This window comes from Lagenorhynchus albirostris, chromosome 14 (assembly GCF_949774975.1).
Source record: "Lagenorhynchus albirostris chromosome 14, mLagAlb1.1, whole genome shotgun sequence".
Classification (NCBI taxonomy): domain Eukaryota; kingdom Metazoa; phylum Chordata; class Mammalia; order Artiodactyla; family Delphinidae; genus Lagenorhynchus; species Lagenorhynchus albirostris.
The window spans coordinates 80,207,242-80,231,006 of record NC_083108.1 but is presented as its reverse complement, the minus strand read 5'-3'; the positions used below and the strand labels follow the sequence as shown (position 1 = coordinate 80,231,006).

Here is a 23,765-nt window from a genome sequence, read left to right as displayed (position 1 = left end):
ATCTTAAAACTGAGTAGACTTGTACATTAAAAATATATTTCAAATCAGCTTCATTTCCTACTAAGTGAGCAGTTTAGATGTTTGGCTCTTTGGAACTTGGCTTGGCATCATAATAGTTACCCTGCAGCAGTAAGCTGCATTGCCCACGCCCTGAATGGTTACTTAGCATCAGTTTCTGATTCCTGAGCCATCATTTCTGAGAATGCTAGCATTCCTTAGAATAAAGAAAACCATGTTTTAACAAGAAAAGCCTGGTGCATATACTTTTCTAACCAGCATTTTTCCTTGATCACCTAATTCAACAAATAACTAAAGAAAAAGTTTCTGAAAGCTTTTCTTTTAAGTTTTACATGAGAGGGTATTGAGCGAACCAATTACATTTTGGGTTTAGCTTAGTAATTTTTTAGTTCTTATCGTTTGTTCCCTTTACAGCATAATAATTATGTGGAACTTGTATTTTTCATTGCATGTCTATGAATGGTAGGTTTCATTAGACTAAGGAAGTAATAGATCTAATTGTATTTTAAAGCTATTTCATGCAGTGCAGAGACTGCAAAGAATACAAAACCAGTTGAAAAGTATGCGCCATGCAGCAGCAGATGCGAAGCCTGAAAGTAAGTGGAAATTATATGATATAGATGATCATATAATATGATATAAGTCATCATATTAGCGAGAATATTAATTTAAATCAGTAGTCTTCCTTACTAATGGGAACTAATTATCGTCAAGTGATAGCTCAGCATTTTAGGGCATCATTTCCTAGCTAGTAAGTGACAGCCCTGATGAAGACATCCTTAAGTGTTCACCTGTGGTTTTTAAATTCCCTTTCAGTGTTTTGTCAGAGGGTGAACTAATGAAAACCACCATGGAGAGAGGCTCTCTGGTGTGTGAATGTATAAAATACTTAGAATGTATTTTATGAGAATGATGGATGGAAAAAATGTGAATATTGTTTTAGTGCCAGGGCTATAAAGAAAAAGAGTAAAATGCTGGACCCTTAAAACTGAGTGTTGTTTCATATTTTGGGTTGTGCTGATGACATGGGTATCCCTGGCTCTGCTGGCACATTAGCTTTACATAGAGGATACATTGTTCTGATATCCCAGATTATACCACCAAACCTATCCTAGGCATTTTTTAAGTGTGCTCATCAGAAGGGAGACCGTGTAAATTGGAAGAGCAGTAAAAAGTTCTCATTGGTATTGGAGAAATATTTCAGTATAAATATCCAGCTATGAGAAGGTTAATTTATCTTTTTCTAGTATTCTGTGAAATATTATACTCTAAGATATAACATACAGAACGACTGTAATAAAAAAGACAGTCAATAACAGGTGTTGACAAGGATGTAGAGAAATTGGAACCTGCATACTTTGCTAGTGGGAATGTAAAATGATGCATCCACTTTGGAAAACAGTTTGGCAGTTCCTCAAAGTGTTAAACCTAGAATTACCATATGATCCGGCAATTTTATTCTACCAAGAGAGTTTAAAACATATGTCCACCCAAAAAGTTGTACATAAATGTTCATAGCAGCATTGTTCATAATAGCCAAAAAGTAAAAACAACCCCAGTATCCCTAAACTGATGAATGAATAAACAAACTGTAGCATATCCATACAGTGGAATGTTATTCAACAATAAAAGGAATGAAGTGTTGATACATGCTACAATATGCATGAACCCCAAAAACATCTTAAGTGAAAGAAACTAGTCACAAAAACATATTATATGACCCCATTTGTATGAAATTTCCAGAATAAGCAAATCCATAGAGATGGAAGTCAAACTAGTGATTGCCTAGGGTTGGGGAACTATAGGGGAGGACAGCTGTGTTGGTAGGTGGATGATGGGGGGAGGAGGTGACTGCTAGTGGGTATAGAGGCTTCTTTTTAAGCTGATTAAAATGGTCTAAAATTGATTGTGGTAATCGTTACACAATTCTGTGAATTTACTAAAAGCCATTGAATTGTACACTTTAAACAGATGAATTTTATGGCTGTGTGGTAAATTATATCTCAGTAAAGCTGTAGAAAGAGGTAATACAGTATTTCCTTGATTCTAGACACATGTTCTTTACCAATTTAATTGGTTTTGCAATTGAGATACATCTTATACTTTATGTATGCATTTCACATGGTATTTGTAATTTAGTTGATGGCATCTTAAAATCAAGGAAATACGGCACATTTAATTGATATTTAAGAAACCAGTATAGTACTCCCTATAAAATGTATGGTTCATACGTATTAATTAGTGGCTCTCCGTAGAATCTCTGACTCCTCTCAGTCATAAATTCAGATTCAAGCAGTACCTGGAAGTTGCCATGCATTTAGTTGTTGGTGTCATTTGATTCCTTATTCACTAGGTTTTCACCTTTTAGGAGAATGTTTAGGACAAAAGAAAGTAAATTTTTAGTGCTTTTTTTCCTCCTTAGTATTATATATAGTATATCTTTTTAGTATATGTTCTTTGGGTTTGATGTAGGTTCCTTCACATCTTTACTGTAAAAAATTAAGATAAATCTTCAAAAGAAATTCCTTAAATTATAGCCATTTAAAAATTAATATCAATAAGCAATTTGTTTTCATATGTCTATCCTTGCTAAGAAATTTCTAGAACTTAACATTAATAGTGAATTTTTGAAAATGAAGGTAATGTATATAAGAATTGAAAGATTTGGTATGCAGAAAAATTGATTGATCAGTACAGTTTAATACAACTTAAAATGTTAGCCTGAACATGTGTTTCTGCTTATCCTCAGTTTTATTTGGTTAAATATTTCTTGCTATTATGTTTTAATTCTGGTAACTAAACAGAATATCCAAAGATATTTATAGTATTAGTAATAATTCATTTTTTGTTTGAATTGATAGACTTTGTTTTGCTTTGGCTTTCTAGCCTAAATAAAATTGTTTGGGCCAGGAAATACATAATTATTTAGTAATAAAATGGACAAATAAAGTTATTCTGTTTTGGGCATCTCTCGAAATGTTAGTAGATGATGCTAAACAGTAAAGTCAATTGTGTTGTTACACAGTAACAGAAGTAATTGGCTCAAAACCAATAGTCCATTAATTCAGTGTTTACTGGACATCTGCTACTTGTCAGATACTGTGCTAAGTGCTAGGAATAGAAAGAAAAGCTATTTCTATTAAAGTGCTCACAGTCTAATGGAGAAATGACAAGCAGTGGACAATTATAATGCAGTGTGACAAATACACCGATGGAGCTCAGCACAGGCTCCCATGAGAACAAAGAGGCAAAGAGCACTAAACGCTAACACAGAGTCAAATGGTTTCCTGGAGGTGTGGCAATTGAGTTAAATTAAAGCTGGAGAGGTAGAAGAGTGGAAGACATTCCATGCCAAGGCAGAGTGACCTAAAAGAACATAAATGTAGTAAGCTAATGATGGAGGAAGGAGTAGAGATAAAAGGGCAGGCTTCTTCTGACTGCTTGTCTTTGAAAAGAAAGCAAGGGAGAGAGTGTGCAAATGATTGAGAAATATAGTACTGTGCATAGATTGAGGCAGGGTAGTGGTCTAGTGGTGTTCACATTGCTGGAGAGTCAGTCAGACAAAGGAAGATTGGAAGATTCAGGAGGAAAAGGTGAGAATTGGTAACAACCTTTCCTGTGTGCTCCCATTGTGTCCCTGTATTGCGCTGAATGTTCTACAGCAATTACCATAATATGTTAATTGTTGGCATATCTGACTCTGACACAGCTAAACAGGCTAGTCACCAAGTCATAATTGTTCTTTCTATTTTCAGGCCTTAGCACACAGATTACACACAGCCAGCATTCAGTAAACAATCTGTTAAATAGTTGGGTGGTGGGAGTAGAGACCTTAACCCTGCATAGGAAGAAAATGATCTTTTCCACGGGTAGGAGGGAAATCAAGTAAGAAAAAAAAATGGCTGAAAATATAAAAATAAGGTATTATGTGTGCAATATATGTTTTTTGTGGATGGACAGGGAGTGGGGAGCAGGAAGTTAAGGAGTTCCTGGTTTGTTGACATCTTTCTGGGAAGCAGAGTCTTAAGGATTATATTCAGCAGCCTAGGAAAAGAGTAAATTAAACAGATGTTCAGTTGCTTCAGGTATTTAGTTTAATAAGGTCCATCGAAGTTTTTTAGTAACAACAAATGGCTTACAAAAAATTTCTGTTTGCTTAAATAACATAAAAGTATTTTTAGTATAACAGTATAATTTGTATTTTTTCAGAGTAACAGCTGTATTATAAAATACTCACTTGTTAATTCATCTTTATACTCTACATATTCCTGAGATTTATTATGTAAAAAAGCTACTCATTCAGTTGTAATAGGATCAGTGAGACGTTTTCAAAGGGTTTTTAATCAAAATGTTTGCGGAGATCTTAAGTGACCTTATATTTAATTTCACCAGGATTTTCAAAGATAATTTTTAAAAAACTGCATAGAAACGTGTCCACTTTTCATAAGTTAAAATTTTTAAGAGAAGAATTTAAAATGTGATGGAAACTCTGTTTTTTTTTTTAATAGCTTTACTGAGGTAAAATGGACATACAGTAAACAGCACATGTTTAGAGTATACACTTGATAAGTTTTGACATACATATACACTAGTGAAACTGTCAACCTTAATCAAAATAACAAATATATCCATCACCCCTAAACATTTCCTTGTGCCCCTTTGTAATATCTCACTCCTGTCCCTCTCTGCCTCTCTAACCCACCCCAGGCAACCATTGATCTGCTTTCTGTTACTATAGATTGGTTTGTATTTTCTAGAATTAGAAACTTTTTTTAAATAAGGAAAGTAATATTAAAGAATTTTAAATCTTTAAAAACATTTTAGATTTTGATTTCTTGCATCTCTGATTACATGCACTGTGTTTAAGAACTTGAAGGTGGAAAAACTAGTCATCTAATAGCCAAAGAAACCAGGTGGTAGAGTTAATCGGAAACCATATAGGAATGTCTGCCTAATTATAGTGTGATTCAGTAAACACTTTCTTTTCCCTTCCTATCCCCAGTCCCTAAAAAAAGAGGTGGAAAATTGTAGGGATGAATGGAAAACTCGTGAATTTACCATTAATAAATTTTTACACATTAATACACGGTTAGCACAGCAGAACTAAAAATAATTTTAAGGCTTTGGCTGAGATTTATTATGCAATCTACGTACGTAGATTACTTAAACCGGAAATCCAGTGTTTTAAAAAGTCAAGCCAGAATTTGTAAATGTAATGGAAAGATCTGAAATAAACTTTTTAAAGCTCTCAAGGCTGGGAATTTATAACAAAACCATTATTCACTGAAAATCTGTATATGTGTATGTTTGTTCACTCTGCCAGAATAAGAAAATGTATTTTAAGTTGCCACTTAACTGTCAACTAATACTGCCAGAATAAGAAAATGTAATTTAAGTTGCCACTTAACTGTAAACTAATACTTTACAAAATCAAAACTACCAAACATGGAAAACTGAAAATGTTTATGAATGTAGATAATTTCTCTTTTTCAGATTTTAACTTGTACCTTTAGTAATATCTTCATTGGTTTAAAGCTAAAAATGATAATGTATTACCATTTATGAAGTATTAGAATAGAAATATAAATTGCATCATAAGTACTGCAAAAGAAGAAGAATAAATGACCACTTATAGAAGAAATAACCTGGATTAGATTTCATTTGTGTTGTCATTTGGTTCATGGATTCCTTAAATACTTAGACGACAAAATATGACCCAACAAAATATTTGGCACCGTAAAGGTTATTTTTGCATATTGTGGACTGTAAAAGAATTAGGTGGTAATTTGGAAAGATCATAATATTACTTTTTCTATAATTTAAATATTCTTCTATGTAAATTGTCCTTCATTATCACTCTAATTAACAGCAAAAAATTTCAGTGGCCAATCTTTTATTGTTCTATGCTAGGTATTATACAGAATGCTCTCAATGGATGTGCCGTACTATCCAGGTCTTATGTTTTAAAATGTACAAAGCCTCACTTTACCTACTCTCTTGGGCTGAATATTCATTTATTTTATTTTTATAGGTTTAATGAAGAGGCTAGAGGAGGAGATAAAGTTTAATTCATATATGGTAACTGAAAAATTTCCTAAAGAATTAGAGAACAAGAAAAAAGAATTGCATTTTTTACAGAAAGTGGTTTCAGAGCCTGCTATGGGTCATTCTGATCTTCTTGAACTTGAATCTAAAGTAAGTAACAATCATCTTTTTATAAGCTTCCAATTTTATCTCATCCCCACTCCTGTGAAAGTTATGTGAACTGCTTTCTATAGTGTCCTACTCTTGACTCTTAAGTTAACCTGTGCTAAGAGCTGACAGCTCTTATGAGGAGTTGTTCTTTATGAGAAATTATAGCACATAATGCTGTCACTTAATCCACATGGTGTTATAAAAACCTAGTCAACTGATTAGGAAAGTGGGTAAATTGGATATATAAATTAATGTATATGATTGACTCATAAGTTTATATATTCAGAATATAATAATTTAGTTGACAATTTTTAAAATATCGTAAATGTGATTACTTTTTATTTCCAAGAATAATGTTATAGCAATTTTGTATTTAAAGCTAATGTTTTTTATTAGCTTTTTATGCCTGCTTTGGAATTACTAAACTTTCTTGTAATGCTCATTGAAACCTGGTATAACATTTTTCTTCCCTAAAAACACTAATCAAATGTATATTTTTTAAAATAATAATTAAATATCGTGAAAATTGATTGAAAGATTTTGACTTTAATGTGCTTAATAGCCACTACAATTAAATACATAATTCTAATGATTTTATTCTTTTAATTTATGTATAGAAATTAGTTGTCCAAGTCAGATTTGGCTCAGTTTAATGTTATAAGATTAACAGGAAAATTCTAGTTTTTCAAAGGATAGTTATACTGAAAGCCATGTAATTTAAAAAAATTTATTATAGGACTATATGCTTCTGTTGGCTTTATTCAGTTTTACTACATTTGAGAAAAGTTTGGATTAATCAATAGGATAAGTGACAGCTATTATAGAATCATAGATCATTCATTAGAACAGGAAGGGTTTTTAGATGTCATTCATGTCAACTCTTAGCTGGGTTCGTGAATTCCTTGTACTAAATCCCTGGGGAATGTTAGTCCAGATTTGCTTTATCACTTACAGTTACTTGAAAGTCACAGCCTAGGTGAAGGGATAACTTCAGATTTTTAGAAATCATCTTTTTGATAGTAATATATAAATATTTCATGTAGAATACTTTAGGATAATTTAGATATAGATGGTTAAATCCATGTAAGTAATCAAATTGTGTAAATATATATCATGAACTGTGAAATGCAAGTTGTCTCTAAAAGTAATCGTAACAGCCCACTCATAATGTTAATGGAGCTGATCCTCCCATCAAATTACTGATAATAACAACTGTAAATTCAAAGTTTTGTTTGGCCAGATGTCCCTTAGTTTGGGTAATCATAGGCAGAGTTTTAACCTTTTTATTTTCATACTGTTTTAGATAAATGAAATAAACACACAGATCAGTCAGCTGATTGAAAAGAAAATGATGAGAAATGAGCCAATTGAAGGCAAACTGTCACTATATAGGCAACAGGTAAGACCACTCCTTTTGGCTCACATATTTAGGTCTGTAATCTTGTTGGTGAACATTTTCATTAATACCATCGTCTGTGTTATCGATTGTCTTAAAGTGAGAAGGAAGCAAAGAATAAATGTTCTCCTGTCATTGCTAATCTCTAGATTATAAGAAAGAATTTGTGGAAAAGCCACAAAAGACACATGTTCAGGTTTGAAATTCAATATATCTGATAATGCTTAGTTTCCTTAGTGTCTGCCAACTGTGGTGATAGAGCTCTTTGTGGTTATATCTGTGAGTGTGAAATTTGATTTTTTATATGAATGCTTATTTAAGTGATATAAATAAGACTATTTATAATCTTTAATGAACTAAAGGCACTTTTAGTTCATTAAAGATTATAAACCTGAACTTTTTCAGGTTTAAAGTTAGTTTGAAAAAATACAGAATAAATTGAATTTTAGTGCTAAGGCATTTATCATTTTATCCAGAAGTCATGAGGGTATATATGTTGTTATGTATTTCTAGACAGAAGGCTCAAATGACAGCCATGGATTACCTGACAAGAACCTTGGCAAGAAGAGTTTAGTGTGAAGAGCATTCTGTAACCTCAGAAAATACTGAGCAGCATAACAAAGCATTATTCAAGGATGCTAGAATTTTTAAAAAAACCTTTTTATAATGGAAAAATTTAACCATATACAAAGGTAGAGAAAATAGTTCAGTAAACCCTCGTGTGTCCCTCAGCTATAGCAATCACGGCCATTCTTATTTCATCTATACCCCCCGCCCCAACTGGATTATTTGAAGCAAATCTTAGACTTCATATAATTTCATCTACAAATATCTCAGAACGTATCTTTAAAAAATACTTTAAAAAAACTTAACATACCACATTTGAACACTTTTATTACTTCCTTAATATTGGCAAATATCCAATCAATGTTCAGATTTCCTTGATTGTCTCTTTCTTTCTTTTTTTCCTTTCCTGTTTTTTTTTCCCCCAGGGGCTTTGTTTTAATTAGGATCCATACAGGATTTATACACTGCATTTGGTTGATATATTTGTCTCTTTTAATCTATAGGCTCTCTTCCCTACTTATTTATCCATTCATTTAATAATTTTCTTGCAGTTTTTTTAATCGAAACTTGTTTATTTATCCTATAGCATTTCCCATAGTTGGTGTTTTACTGATTGCAGCCTGATGGTGTCCTTTTAAAATGTTCCTCTGTTTCCTGTATTTCCTATATATTAGATCTAGAAGCTTGAACAGGTTCTGTTTTGATTTTTTTTTTTTTTGGTCACGAATATTCTCTAAGTAGTATTTTATACTTTCGTTTGGAGGGACTAATGTCTGGTTGTCTCTTTTTTTGTGATTTTTTTGGTGCCGTTGATTATCATTGCCTGCCCATTTATTTCATTAGGGATAATAAAATGTTGATACTATGATTCCTTCTTCATTTATTAGCAGGACTACTTTTTTTATTGAAATATAGTTGATTTACAGTGTTGTGTTAATTTCTGTTGTACAGCAAGGTGAATCAGTTATACATATATACATTCTTTTTTTATATTCTTTTCCATTATGACTTACCACAGAATATTGAATATAGTTCCCTGTGCTGTACAGTAGGACCTTGTTTTTGTCTTTCTCTTTCTGACTTACTTTACTTAGTATGATAATCTCTAGGTCCATCCATGTAGCTGCAAATGGCATTATTTCATTCTTTTTTTATGGCTGAGTAGTATTCCATTGTATATATGTACCACATCTTTATCCACTCATCTGTCAACGGACATTTAGGTTGTTTCCATGTCTTGGCTATTGTGAATAGCGCTGCTATGAACATAGGGGTGCATGTGTCTTTTGAATTATGTTTTTGTCCATATATATGCCCAGGAGTAGTATTGCTGGATCATATGGCAACTCTATTTTCAGTTTTTTGAGGAACCTCCATACTGTTTTCCACAGTGGCTGCACTAATTTAGATTCCGACCAACCGTGTAGGAGGGTTCCCTTTTCTCCACACCCTCTCCAGCATTTGTTATTTGTAGACGTCTTAATGATGGCCATTCTGACTGGTGTGAGGTGGTACCTCATTGTAGTTTTGACTTGCATTTCTCTAATAATTAGCGATGTTGGAGCTGGACTACTTCTGAAAAGAGAAACCTCCTCTCATCAGCTATTTGGTTATCCTGGAGTATAGTTCATATAGGAAAGTCAGGGTACATGCTTGATTCTTATTTTTATTTTTCAGTTTTCAAAATGGATTGGTTGCGTCTAACATTAAAAATGATTAATTAGGGTTAGTTTTTAATTTTTTTGGTTTCTTATCTATTTAATGTTATTATGAACCATAGATGTAATGAAATTTAGGTTGCAGACATTTCCCTTAATGATGCTTAAATTGTCCCATTTTTGGCTGGTAGGAGGCTTTTCCAGTTAACTTCTGAGTCCTTTTAAAATACTATTTGTCTTTGATAACATCCTTGCTTTCTGGTATGATTAAGATAGTTTCTAGGCTCATCTTTTACATTTCCTACCCCAGTCTTGGAATTAGACTTTCTTCTATGAGCCTGATATGTTTTAGTAGGAAATGATATTTACAGACCACAATCTGGTATTAGTACTTCTCATTGCTACTGGGGTGGCCATTGTTTTTAGGTCTTTTTAGTGGACAGAGCTAGAAAGTATTTTTTCTCTTTCTCTCTCATAAAGTATACCATGAGTTCATACTGATCCTTTCAGTTCAGATTCAAGACTACTGGTTTTGTTTGTTTGTTTGTTTTTAGTTGATATAAAAATTTATTTGACCAAAATGTAGAAAAAGTGATAATATTACATATGATACAGTTGCAAGAATCTAAATGAAAAGTGTGGGTTTTTTTCAGTTGCACAACTTGCTAGTGTATCTCCTGGATAGTGTAATGCTTAGTGAGGGGCAGAAAATTTGGATAAGCTAGAAGCACAGGGTGATTTTTAGTCAGAATTGTAAGCCTGAGTTGGCCCCCACACTGCTGGGGAATGTGGAATGTTTCAGCTCTGAAATGTTAACTGAGAAAGCAGAAATATAACAAAGCCAAAATCTGCAGCCCTGTCTACAAAATACTCCATATCCAGTTTAATCAGGAGTTTCTTGGTCTTTTATTAACTTGGTCCTGAAGAATGAATTAAAATTCTAGGTAAGTAAATCTCCAATTTGCCATTCCCTGGAATATAGAGGAGATGAAGTTAGGTGAATTACTTTTTTATCTCTACTTTGCTGTCAGAGAGGGCCATTCTGCCCAATATTTGTTTGTAGAAAAACAGTTCTTGCTCAATTATTGATGGCTAGCAATCCTTTTGATATGGCTTCTCTGAATAGGAGGGAATTCTACAGTATTTGTTCCTGCTCAGTAGATGGCCTCATATCAGAGCAGATAAGCATGGGTCATTATTGGAATAAGACATCAGCTCCTCAGAGAACAACTTTAGAATGAAAGAAACATATAGAAGGTGTATCAAGGATCTATCCAGAAAATACTGGGTAATTATTATGACTCTTTTCCAAGCACTCTCATGCTGACTGCTCAGAGGATGTTTGCTTGGCATGGTGGAGTGTGGAAAAGAGCCAGGATGATTAGGTTAATCTCTCTGTGGTTTATGACTTCCCACAGTAAGCCCCACCTCCCCCTTTTTTGCTCTGGAAGGAAAAGACCCAACACCCATTTTAATATGATGGTCCCTGGCCTCCTGTAGTGTGACCAATGGTAGATATTCTTCAACCTTTTAAATTGACCCATGACTAGACATTGGAATCTGTGTTTTGAAAGTGTAGGGTTGTCTGTTCCACAAACGAAATGCCCTCCAGGACTACTGGGTTTTTACTTCACCTCATCAATCTCCCATTTTCCTCCTTATCCCAAATTGAAAATTCTGGTTCTCAGAAGCATCAACATAATTGCATTCATTATTTGCTTCATTCCATTGGCACCAACATAGTTCATCATTTGCTTAAATCCATGCATTACATGCAACAGTTTCAAAATAAAAGTACCAGTACTACCATCAAAAATACGATTACTGCTGAAAATTGTTTTTTAGTTTGTTTTGTCTTTAGGATATATCCCCCTAGGGTTATATAGTCAAATTACTGTTCTAAAGTTACTGGGAATAATTCTTCTGTATGGTTAGGCCACAAAGGAAACTGGATAAATATATATGGTCATTTTGATTTTTATGGATTACATTTTCGAGATTAATTTTATAATTATTTAAAATATTTACATGATTCCAAGTCAAACCTATAAAACAAGAAGTATTTGAAGTTTCTAGCATCTACCTCTGTGCTATCCATGCTATTCTTTCCTTCTCCCATAGGTATTTTTTAATTTTATAGTTTATTATTCCATTAAAAATAATATTACGTATACATATATTCATATATTTCCATCCTCAGAGAAAGAAGAGCATATTATACACTTTTATTCTCCATGCTTTTTTCTTAATATATGCTTGTGAATAGTAAAATAATTTTTATTCCTTTATAACTTTATTGAGATACAGTTTACATACTGTACAATTCACCCATTTAAAATTTACAATTCAATGGTTTTTAGCATCACAGAGTTGTGCAATCATTACACAATCAATTTTAGAACATTTTTATCACCCCAAAAATAACCCCCAAAGCCATCATTAGCAGTCACTTCTCATTTCCCCCAAATCCTACCAAAGACCAAACTATCTCTATAAATTTGCCTGTCATGGACATTTCATATAAATGGAATCATACAATATGTGGTCCTTCGTGACTGGCTTCTTTTACTTAGTGTAAAGTTTTTAAAATTCATCCATGATGTAGCATGTATCTGTACATACTTTATTCCTTTTTGTTACTGAATAATATCCCATTGTATGGATATATCACGTTTTGTTTTTCTCTTCACCAGTTGATGAGCATTTGGGTTGTCTCTACTTTTTTGGCTATTATGAATAATGCTGGTAGGAGCATTCTTGTACAAGTTTTTGTTTCAAAATAAGTTTTCATTTCTCTTGAGTATACTCCTAGGAGTGCAGTTGTTGGTTCCTATGATAATTCTGTGTTTTACATTTTAAGGAAATGCCAGACTGCTTTCCAAAACAGCTGTACCATTTTACATTCCCACCAACAGTGTATGAAGGTTCTGATTTCTCCACATTCTTAGCAACACTTGTTATTATCTGTCTTTTTAATTATAGCTGTCCTAGTGGATATGCTTATTCCTGTTCACAGACATACTGCACTGAGTGGTTATACCACAGTTTATTCAACCAATCCCCATTAATGGACATTTGGGTTGTTGCCATTTTTGTGCTATTACAAATCGTACTTAAATAAATAGCTTTTTGTTTATGTCTTTGCAATTTTTTGCCAGCGTATCTTTGGGATATAGTCTCAGAAGTGAGATTGCTACATCAAACGATAAATGTAGATGTAAGTTTGCTAAGTATTGCCTAATTCCTCCTCATGGGGGTTTTAGCATTTTACATTCCTATCTGCAGTGTATGAAAGCACCTGTTTCCTTACAGCCTCACCGATAGAGTATGTTGTCAAACTTTAAGATTTTTGCCATCCTTGTAGATGAGAAATGGTATCTTATGATAGTTTTAATTTTTTTTATCTTACCATAAACAAGGTTGAGCATCTTTTCACATGAGTAACAGTCATTTTAATTCTTTTTCTGTGAATTATCCCTTCCTATCTATACCTATTTTTCTATAGGGCTGTAGGCCTTTTTTTTCTAGTTTTAGAAACTCTTTACATATCAGGAATATTTACTCTTTATCTAGCTTATAAGTGTAACATTTTCCCCAGTTTGGTACTTGCCTTTTTACTTTGTTTATGGTATTATTTTGCCATGGGAAAGTTCTTCATTTTTAGGAAATCAAATTTATTAATTTTTTCACTTATCATTTCAGGTTTCAAGTCATATTTAGGAATGTTTTTCCCTCTTGAAAGTTATAGAGAAATTTACTCAAGTTTCCTTTTTGGAATCCTGTGATTTAATTTTTGTAATTAAATCTTTGATCTGTTTAGAATTTTTCTTTGGTGTATGGTATTTATTGTATATGCTGTCCAATTATCCAGTTGTTCCAATACCAGTTGGTAAAAAGTCCATTTTTCCCCTATGGATTTGAGAGTCCTCCTTTGTTTTATTTAAATTTTTTAAATGCTATTGGATCTATTTCTAGATTTTCTGTTGTTCTGTTGACCTGTCTGCTTATGTACCCATATTAACTGTTTTAATTATAGAAACTTTATCATCAAGTTCTAATATCTAATAAAAGTAGCCATTTTCATCCCCAGTTGTTTTACTTTTTTAGGGTTTCCTTACAATTCTTTTTTTTTAAATAAATTTATTTATTTTTGGCTGCATTGGGTCTTCGTTGCTGCACACAGGCTTTCTCTGGTTGCAGTGAGCGGGGGCTACTCTTTGTTGCGGTGCGTGGGCTTCTCATTGTGGTGGCTTCTCTTGTTGCAGAGCACGGGCTCTAGGCGTGTGGGCTTCAGTAGTTGTGGCATGTGGGCTCAGTAGTTGTGGCTTGCAGGCTCTAGAGCGCAGGCTCAGTAGTTGTGGTGCACAGGCTTAGTTGCTCCGCAGAATGTGGGATCTTCCCGGACCAGGGCTTGAACCTGTGTCCCCTGCATTGGCAGGCGGATTCTTAACCACGGCGCCACCAGGGAAATCCCTTACAATTCTTATTTGTATGTTCTTCCAAATAACTTTTATTATCAATTTGTCTATCTCTAGAAAAAAATCATACTTTTAAAATTATTAGGGTTGCCTTGTATTTATCAATTACCTTAGAACTTACATCTTTACAATATTGAGTCTTCCTATCTAAGAACATGGTATGTCGCTCCATTTGTTCAAGTTTATTTTTGTATCTTTCAGGAGTGTTGAATAGTTTTCCTCATAAAATTTTGGAACTTCTCTTGTTAAACTTATGCTTACATATTTAATTTTGGTTTTTGCTTTTATAAATGAGGGCTTTTCTTTCCAAATGTTTTCTGACTGATTTGTCTATGAAAGCTATTGATTTATTTCCTGTAGATTCTTCTGATTTTTTAGGTACATAATCATATACTGTGAAAATTCCAATTTTTCCTTTCAGATTCTTGTGCTTCTAATTGCTTTCTCTTGTCTAATGGTGTGTGCAAATACCTTCAGCACAGTATTAAATTGTAGTGGAGATGCTGGGCATTTTTACCTTGTTTCAGACTTTGGCGGGATATATGCTCATATGTCTCTATTAAATAAGATCCTGGTTTGGGCTGAGGTTTATATTTATTTATTTTATCATGTTGAGGAAGCATACCATCAATTCCTATACAATTCTGATACTCTAATCATTACTTCTCTTTTTTTTTGGCTGAAACAGTTCTATAGAGGGAAACATTCCTTCATCATCTGTCTTTTTTCATTTTTTAAACAGGGAGGACAATAGAGTTTTTTAAAGGGTTTAGACTAAAGATTTCCCCCTTCTTGTCAAATTTGTTTGAAGAAAATATTTGTACTATTTCACTTGAGAAGACAGTTTAGCTAATGTTTTTCTTAAACCAGTACAGCCATGGTTCATTTAAGGAAATCCCCCGTGAGTTGCTAACTAATATAAAGTGCTGCCATTATGGCTAAGAGCAGCCATCTGGATTGTGTAAACGTTTGCATAATTCTGGTGAGTCAGATGTTTGATTTTGAACCTGCATTTTATTTATTAGATTGCCCCAAATATAATAAATGTTTTAACATTTTATTTTAAAAGTATGCATATTGAATTTAAATAAGAAGACCTGTGTTGTAGTTTTGAGAATAAAGCATTCTTGTTTTCTTCCAATGAAAGGAAACCGACCATGCAGAAAAACAGTAGACCTAGTGTTAGCTTCTGTACTTACCTAGAAGGTATTTTCATTAGCATTTGAGTGTTACTTAACAAGATTTTAATATTTTTATTACTATCGCATTTCTGTTTCTCTGCTGATACGTCCTATATTTTCAGGGCTTTTGTCTTCCATAATGTTTTTAGGTTGCTATTTAATATACGTTGCAGGGAATTCCCCGGTGGTCCAGTCGTAGGACTCGGCGCTTTCACCACGGGTGCCCAGGTTCGATCCCTGTTGGGGACACTAAGATCCTGTAAGCCGCACAGTGCAGCCAAAAAAGAATATAAATGTATATATATATATATATATATATATATATATATATACACACAATGCATACTCATACTAAATATATAACTGGTGATAGTAGGTAGTAGGGCAAAGGGGTATTATTGTCAGGAGAAGTCAACCTGATATTGAAAATTTAGCTCAGTAAAATCTAAAAAATACTTAATTTCACAAGATAATAGAAAGTTGATTGTATATCTTATTTTACACTCATATTTAATGCTCAATTAGGCATCTATCATTTCTCGTAAAAAAGAAGCCAAAGCTGAGGAACTTCAGGAGGCAAAGGAGAAGTTAGCCAACCTTGAAAGAGAAGTGTCAGCGAAGACAAATCAGACCCGTGAATTTGATGGCACCGAAGTTTTGAAGGGAGATGAAGTAAGTTGAGGTGTCTAATGGGACAAGGATATGAGTGTTGTTTTTGTTTGAAACCATTAATTTTTTTTACTTTTTATTTTGACTGTCAATAATGAGAAGTTAATTTATTTTATGAAGCCTATTTATTTAAAACTGAAAGCTCTTTGCAGTAATATTGAGCTATTCTTGATATATAATGATGGAGATTTTAGTGACTTTTATGAGATAATGTTCCAAATTTTCACTTTTTAATTAGGTGGATTTATATTGGGTTTATTTATTATAAGTATTAAGTTATAAAGGTGAAACCAAATGAGTAGAAACTGACAGATAAGACAAATATTCATATTTTTTGATAAATATAATTCCATAAAGGGCTGAGAAAGTATCACTAAGTTACTTTGTCAGTAATGTGTAGTTGGCCAGTGGGACTGGCACCATAAAATGACTTTGTTGTAAATGCTTACAAATTTTAAAAATATAATTATGTCTTACATTGCTATCTACTTTACATTTTGAACAATGCTTTAACAGCTCTTATTTCACTTATCCTTCTGTCAGACTCATGAGATTAGTAGGACAAGTAATATTGTCATTTATAGACAAAATATAATCCCCATCTCCTTTTCATAAAGGGGCTCTTTCGCTCTTTCTTAGCTCAAGAAAGAGTGAATGACTGAAGCAAAATATCTTGCCTTTAACTCAGTGCTTTTTTTTTTTTTTTAGCAAATCAAGTGCTAGGTCATATTTTATTTTATTTTATTTTATTTTATTTTATTTATTTATTTATTTTGCGGTACACGGGCTTCTCACTGCTGCGGCCTCTCCCGTTGCGGAGCACAGACTCTGGATGCACATCCCCAGCGGCCATGGCCCACGGGCCCAGCCGCTCCACGGCACGTGGGATCCTCCCGGACCGGGGCACGAACCCGCGTCCCCTGCATCGGCAGGTGGACTCTCAACCATTGCGCCACCAGGGAAGCCCAATAGGTCATATTTTAATTCTTAAACATTGCCTCACTTTACCTCCTGTAACAGCTTTTTTATTTTATATTAAGTACTAGCCCTCAGCAAAAGCTACTTTGAAAAGCTGCTCAGGTCCAAACTTCATTTTTGGCTTTGGAAAGTTATTGAATTCATACCGTTACAAATTGGCAATGAACCTTAACTATGCCAAACACAAATGAATTGTTTCCACAGCACCACTTTTCTCTGGTGCTTCTGATTGTAGCCTCCCAGTATGCCTTCTAGCTTATTGGGAAGGTAGTAGAATTCAGAAGTCAACACTTGATTGAAAAATTCCTTTGGCTTTCATAGAAAGGAACGAAATTGGGTCATTTGTAGAGAGACCTGGATGGATCTAGAGACTGTCATACAGAGTGAAGTAAGTCAGAAGGAGAAAAACAAATATTGTATATTAACGCATATATGTGGAACTTAGAAAAATGGTACAGATGAACCGGTTTGCAGGGCAGAAATTGAGACACAGATGTAGAGAACAAACGTATGGACACCAAGGGGGGAAAGTGGCGGGGGAGGGCGTGGTGGGTGGTGGTGGTGGGATGAATTGGGAGATTGGGATTGACATATATACACGAATATGTATAAAATAGATAACTAATAAGAACCTGCAGTACAAAAAAAAATTCCTTTGGCTTTTAACATCCACTTCCAGATTGCTTTAAGACATGGGAGTATTTTAAATGATACTTGGAAGCCAACAGAGTGTGCTTTGTGATAATATCCTTGCTATCCAGGAAAAAAGTATTAATTATGCAGCAGTTTCGCTTTGTAAGAGAACATGCTATCTCCTAGCATTTTAATTTTTTCTTAGGAAAATGCTGCCCATTTGACCAGAAATACCAATTGCTATGGCCATATTTGGCATGAATAGTGCTTATAATTCAGTATTAGATATCCTCTCTCTGCAAATGTGACGGAAAAGAATCTAGTGCCAAGCTATTAGCTTTTATCTTTGACAAATTATGGTGAATAGGAAAAGTATCTGATGACAGAAAAAGACACATTTTTTTAAAGGGGAAAAAGATAACTTTGGATATGATGAGGTCAACTTAATTTTTAAACAATGTTTGGTCAGAAACTAGAACAAATCAAGTAAATCATTTGGCGGTCACCTAAAAGAACAGAAGGTATTGGGGAACATTAAGCCCAATTTTATAAAGAACAAATCTTGGTAGACCAATTTTGTTTTCTACTCTGATAAAGTGGTAGACCATATGGACAAAAGGGAGAAAGTTTGTTATACTTAAAATTATATAATATAGCTGGACTTCACTAAGGTTTCATTTGGTATCACATGGTAATTACCAAAAAATCATGTTCTTTACCACCAATCTGTTAATGCAGTTGGTGAGAGGGTATCAAGAAATGGTAGCACGGTGTTTGAAAAGAATATTATGCCCGGAGTCACAAATAGGAGAATGAGGAAAGGGAGGGGTAACCTTTATTGAGCAATTTTTATATAAGGCTCTCTGCTAGATGATTGGCAAACATATATTCTCTTCTTCTTATAAGAGATATTATTGTTATTTCCATTTTACAATTAGTTGAAACTCAGGAAAAGTAAAGATTTACACAACTAATAAGTGGCCAAGCAGGATCCAGGTCTCTCTCACATGTTCCTATTGACCTTAAGGAAAATGACTTCTCCATCTGTAAAATGGGAGAAGTTGCTCTTCATTGTCGTTAGGAAGAACACATGAAATAATGGATGTCCAAGCTTCTGAGAAATTCAGAGGTTAAGTCAACATATAACATCTGGCATCTGAAAGTAATCATTCCTGTGGGCCCCATGTTACTGCATGTGGGAGAAGCAGGATAGTGGAATAACTAAGAGCGTGGTCTCTAGAACTTGGTTTGAGTGCAGATCCTGGCTTTGTCAGCCAATTAGCTGGGTGACTTTGGCCAGGTTCCTTAACCTCTTTGTATTCACATGTAAAATGTGGCAGTTATTAGTATATACCGCCTAGAATTATTATTGTGTGGATTAAATGAGTTAATACCTGTTAAGTGCTTAGAATAGCACCAGGCACATACTAAGTGCTCAATAAGTATTAGCTCTTAATATTTTTATGTATTTATTTACCTGGATGAAGAATTTGAAAGTAAGTAATACAGTTTACAGCTTAAAAATTGATATTAGTATTTTCCAGATTGGGAGCAATTCAGTAGAAATAAATATGAAATAGAGATAAAATAAACTGCACAGATTCAAGATGTGATGAGATAGCACTGAGTCATTTTAGCTGCCATTCACCAAGCAATACCTGTGTGCTCAATCTTGAGCACTTTAAAAACATATCCTTGGGGCTTCCCTGGTGGCGCAGTGGTTAAGAATCTGTCTGTCAATGCAGGGGACACGGGTTCGAGCCCTGGTCCAGGAAGATCCCACATGCCGTGGAGCACCTAAGCCCGTGCGCTGCAACTACTGAGGCTGCGCTCTAGAGCCTGTTAGCCACAACTACTGAGCCCACACGCCTAGTGCCCATGCTCTGCAACAAGAGAAGCCACCACAATGAGAAGCCCGCACACCGCAACAAAGAGTAGCCCCCGCTCACCACAACTAGAGAAAGCCTGCACACAGCAATGAAGACCCAACGCAGCCAAAAATAAATAAATACGATAAATAAATTTATTTTTTTAAAAACCCATATCCTTGGCCTTTCTCACCTTCTGAGATGACCCACACTCTGGAGTGTGTTTCTAAGTAAATCTGCTTCTTACCTAAAAAATAAAAATAAAAACAGGGCTTCCTTGGTGGCGCAGTGGTTGAGAGTCCACCTGCCGATGCAGGGGACGCGGGTTTGTGCCCCGGGCCGGGAAGATCCCACATGCCGCGGAGCAGCTAGGCCCGTGAGCCATGGCGGCTGAGCCTGCGTGTCCGGGGCCTGTGCGTCTGGAGCCTGTGCTCCGCAGCGGGAGAGGCCACAACAGTGAGAGGCCCGCGTACTGCAAAAAAAATAAAAATAAAATAAATAAAATAAAAACAAAAACATATCCTTGGTGCTGGTTGCACAAGTTGCTGGTGCTGTGAATGCATTTAATGCCACAGAACTGTACACTTAAAAATAGTTAAAATGGTAAGTTTTACATTAAGTATATTTAACTACAATAAAACACACATACAACATATGCTAATTCATCCTCTCAAAAAGCCTATGAGGTAAATATTATCTCCATTTTATTATTGAGGAAATAGGCTTAGAGAAATTTAAGTAACTTGCCTGAAGTCACACAGTGAGTTGCAGAGCAAGGATTTGAATCCAAATCTGAATGCCTCAGCAGCTGTGCTCCTAAGTGAATGCTGAGCTATTCTTCAAGACACTATTAGAATGAGTTAATTTTAAGATTCATATTTGACTCTAAATAGGACCACATTGTAGACAGTCATTAACTGGAAACAAAAGCTTGCTAGAAACTTGCTAGAAACTTCATTCCTTGATTATCCATATATAGATGTTTGATTAATCTTTTCTTGGAAAAATTTAGGAATGTGACTGTGTAAGGATAAATGTAACGAATACTATACATATAGTAATTTATATTCCTTTGTCGTTTTCTCTTTAGAGGTGTGCATTTTGAAGTACATTTTGATGCTTCCTACTGCCATTAAAGTCAATATTCCAGATGTTATATTTTGTCTAAGAATTTTAGCTCTTCTGATTGCAGATGACAAGTGCTACGGGCATTTGTTCTTACTAGATGTTTTCATTTGTGTTCCCTTGATTTTTCTTATTAAAAAAGATGAAGAGTCTAAAAATACTTCTTGCTTTTCTTATACTTTGGTTATCACTTTAACACTGTATTTTCATTGTATTGCCTTGTAGTCAATATACAGGAATAAGCACAGCAAAATCTTATTCTGCCAGACTTCTGACATAGGTAGGAATTTCTCAAACAGTTGAAATTATCTTCTTAGTGATGGAGATTTTCTTGCCAGTCTAGTCTATCTTGATTTCTTTCTCTTCAAACAAGTGTTTGGTAGGTGATAAAAAGGTTAAGTTTAGAGACTACAGTTTCTGACATAACTGAAAATTTATAATAATATCTAACTCTCCTTTATATCATGAAGTTTTCTATATTGTATTTAAATACATAATAAAGTATAAGTCTCATGGAATTGATATTCTCAAAGAATTTTGACTGCCTTCATCTCTGAGAGGAATCACCCGAAAATGCTATGGAACTTTGATCCTGACCTATTTATTATTCTTATCAATAACTTAGATTAATTATAATAAGTAATGTTTATTATGTAATTACAACGTGCCAGATAGCATAATAGGTTTATTATGTACATTATCTCATTTATTTCATTGAGGTATATGAGATAGATATGATTATTATTACTAGTTTTTACAAATAAGGAAACTACGGCACACAGAGGACTTATGCTAACTTATCCAAGGTCACATTGCTAGTAATTAGTGGTACCATGATGTGAATTGCAGTAGTCTGGCTCCAGAACCCTTAATAATTTTCACATGACATGACAGGAAGCTAGAAGGAATAGTCAATCTGAGATGATAGAATTGTGATTCAAAATCATCTTGGTAGTTAAAAACATTGTGCTTAAGCAAACAAAGTGTCATTAATGGGATTATAAATAATAATGTCATAGAATCTGAGTTTTATCTGATGCTCAGAAATCATCCAATAATAATGCAGCTTTAAAAAACAAAATGTTGGGAATTCCATGGCACTCCAGTGGTTAGGACTTGACGCTCTCACTGCGGGGGCCCAGGGTTCAATCCCTGGTCGGGGAACTAAAATCCCATAAGCTGCGTGGCTTGGCCAAAAAAAAAAAAATTTTTTTTTAAATTATACTCTATTAATAAAAATATAATATCCCATTTATGTGAAATTATGCCTGGAATATTATTTTACGTTTTTGGCTTCATGTTTTAAGAAAGACATAGTCAAGCCAGAGTCTAGATGAAGGTGACTAAAACAAATGAAAAGTCTGGAAACATTCACAGAATTAATTATGAATTAGCTGAGAACAAAACACTAAAGAAAGACATAATAGAACTGCATTTTAATATCACAAGGATTATGGAAAGGATGGTGTGCAGAAAAGAGTTAACATAGCAAGCCTGAAACTGCTATTCTTAGAAAAACTTGCTTGCAGGATTGGCCCTTGGCTGGTATCTGGGAGCTTGGATTTTAGAATTCCCACCATTCCTTGATAAGAATGGCTCACGTGCCTAAACTGTATGTACAGAGTGTGGTTTATGTTGAACACCTGCTTTCCTTCTTGGAGTCTGGAATTTTGGTATGGGCTAGGCAGAGTATGCCTATGTGACCAGCCCCTAGTAAAAACCCTGGGCGCTGAGTCTCTAATGAGCTTCCCTGGTTGGCAGCCTTTCACACGTATTGTTACAACTCGCTGTTGGAGGAATTAAGGGAGAAGACTCTTGGAAGCTTGCCCCTGGTTTCCTCCTGACTTCACCCCATGTGCCTTTTCCTTTTGCTGGTTTTGCTTTGTACCTTTTCACTGTAATAAAACATAGCCAAGAATATGACTTTATGCTGAGTCCTGTGAGTTCTCCTAGCAAATCATTGAACCTGGGAATGGTCTTGGGGACCCCTGATACAGATGGATTAGTATTATTATTGTTTTTGGATGGAATGTTCTTTCTGGATCTATTAAATTCATCTGGTCTCATGTGTCATTAAGGCCAGTGTTTCCTTATTGATTTTCTGTCTAGATGAACTGTCTATTGATTTAGGTGGGTATTAAAGTCCCCTACTGTTATTGTGTTACTGTCAGTTTCTCCCTTTATGTTTGTTAATATTAGCTTTGCGTATTTAGGTGCTCCTATCTTGAATGCATCTATGATTGTTATATCTCCTTGTTGGATTGATCCCTTTACTATTTTTTTTTTAAATATTTATTTATTTATTTTTGGCTGCGTTGGGTCTTCATTGCTACACGCAGGCTTTCTCTACTTGCGGCAAGAGGGGGCTACTGTTCGTTGCGGTGCACGGGCTTCTCATTGCGGTGGCTTCTCTTGTTGTGGAGCACAGGCTGTAGGTGCACAGGCTTCAGTAGTTGTGGCATGTGGGCTCAGTAGTTGTGGCTCGCGGGCTCTAGGGCGCAGGCTTAGCAGTTGTGGTGCACGGGCTTAGTTGCTCTGTGGCATGTGGGATCTTCCTGGACCAGGGCTTGAACCCGTGTCCCCTGCATTGGCAGGCGGATTCTTAACCACTGCGCCACCAGGGAAGCCCCCTTTACTATTATGTAATGTCCTTCTTCATCTCTTGCTGTAGTCTTTGTTTTAAAATCTATTGCGTCTGATATTAATATTACTACCTCAGCTTACTTTTTGTTTCCATTTGCATGGAATACCTTTTTCCATCCCCAAATCAAACTGAATTCAACAATACATTAAAAGAATCACACACCATGATCAAGTAGGATTTATTCCAGGGTATAAAAAATAATAATAATAAAATAAAATAGAATAATATTTTAAAAATCAGATTATACAAGTAATATCTGAATACATTTTCATGGTCTGAAAAGCAAACAATACACATAAAACAAAAGTCCCTATTGATTACCTCCTATCCCCATTCCCAGTCCCTTAGACCCTTT

The 23,765-nt window shown here is 34.6% G+C and overlaps 1 protein-coding gene across 10 annotated transcripts in view; it reads left to right on the top strand.

Annotated features, from left to right (window-relative positions):
- Positions 1-23,765, top strand: part of IFT81 (intraflagellar transport 81) — a 105,007-nt gene that overhangs the window by 32,837 nt on the left and 48,405 nt on the right. For 7 of the 10 annotated variants that reach the window (XR_009534728.1, XM_060121118.1, XM_060121117.1 and 4 more), the window contains 4 exons: positions 530-614; positions 6,050-6,213; positions 7,517-7,612; positions 16,019-16,165. Coding sequence is in view for 9 of the 10 variants with exons in the window: in XM_060121118.1 (XP_059977101.1) it covers positions 530-614; positions 6,050-6,213; positions 7,517-7,612; positions 16,019-16,165 (492 nt within the window). In the remaining variant the exon portion in view is untranslated. Of the gene's footprint in view, positions 1-529; positions 615-3,378; positions 3,612-6,049; positions 6,214-7,516; positions 7,613-16,018; positions 16,166-20,731; positions 20,880-23,765 lie in introns of those variants that run through there. The other 3 variants (XM_060121124.1, XM_060121123.1, XM_060121120.1) reach the window with 3 other exon arrangements.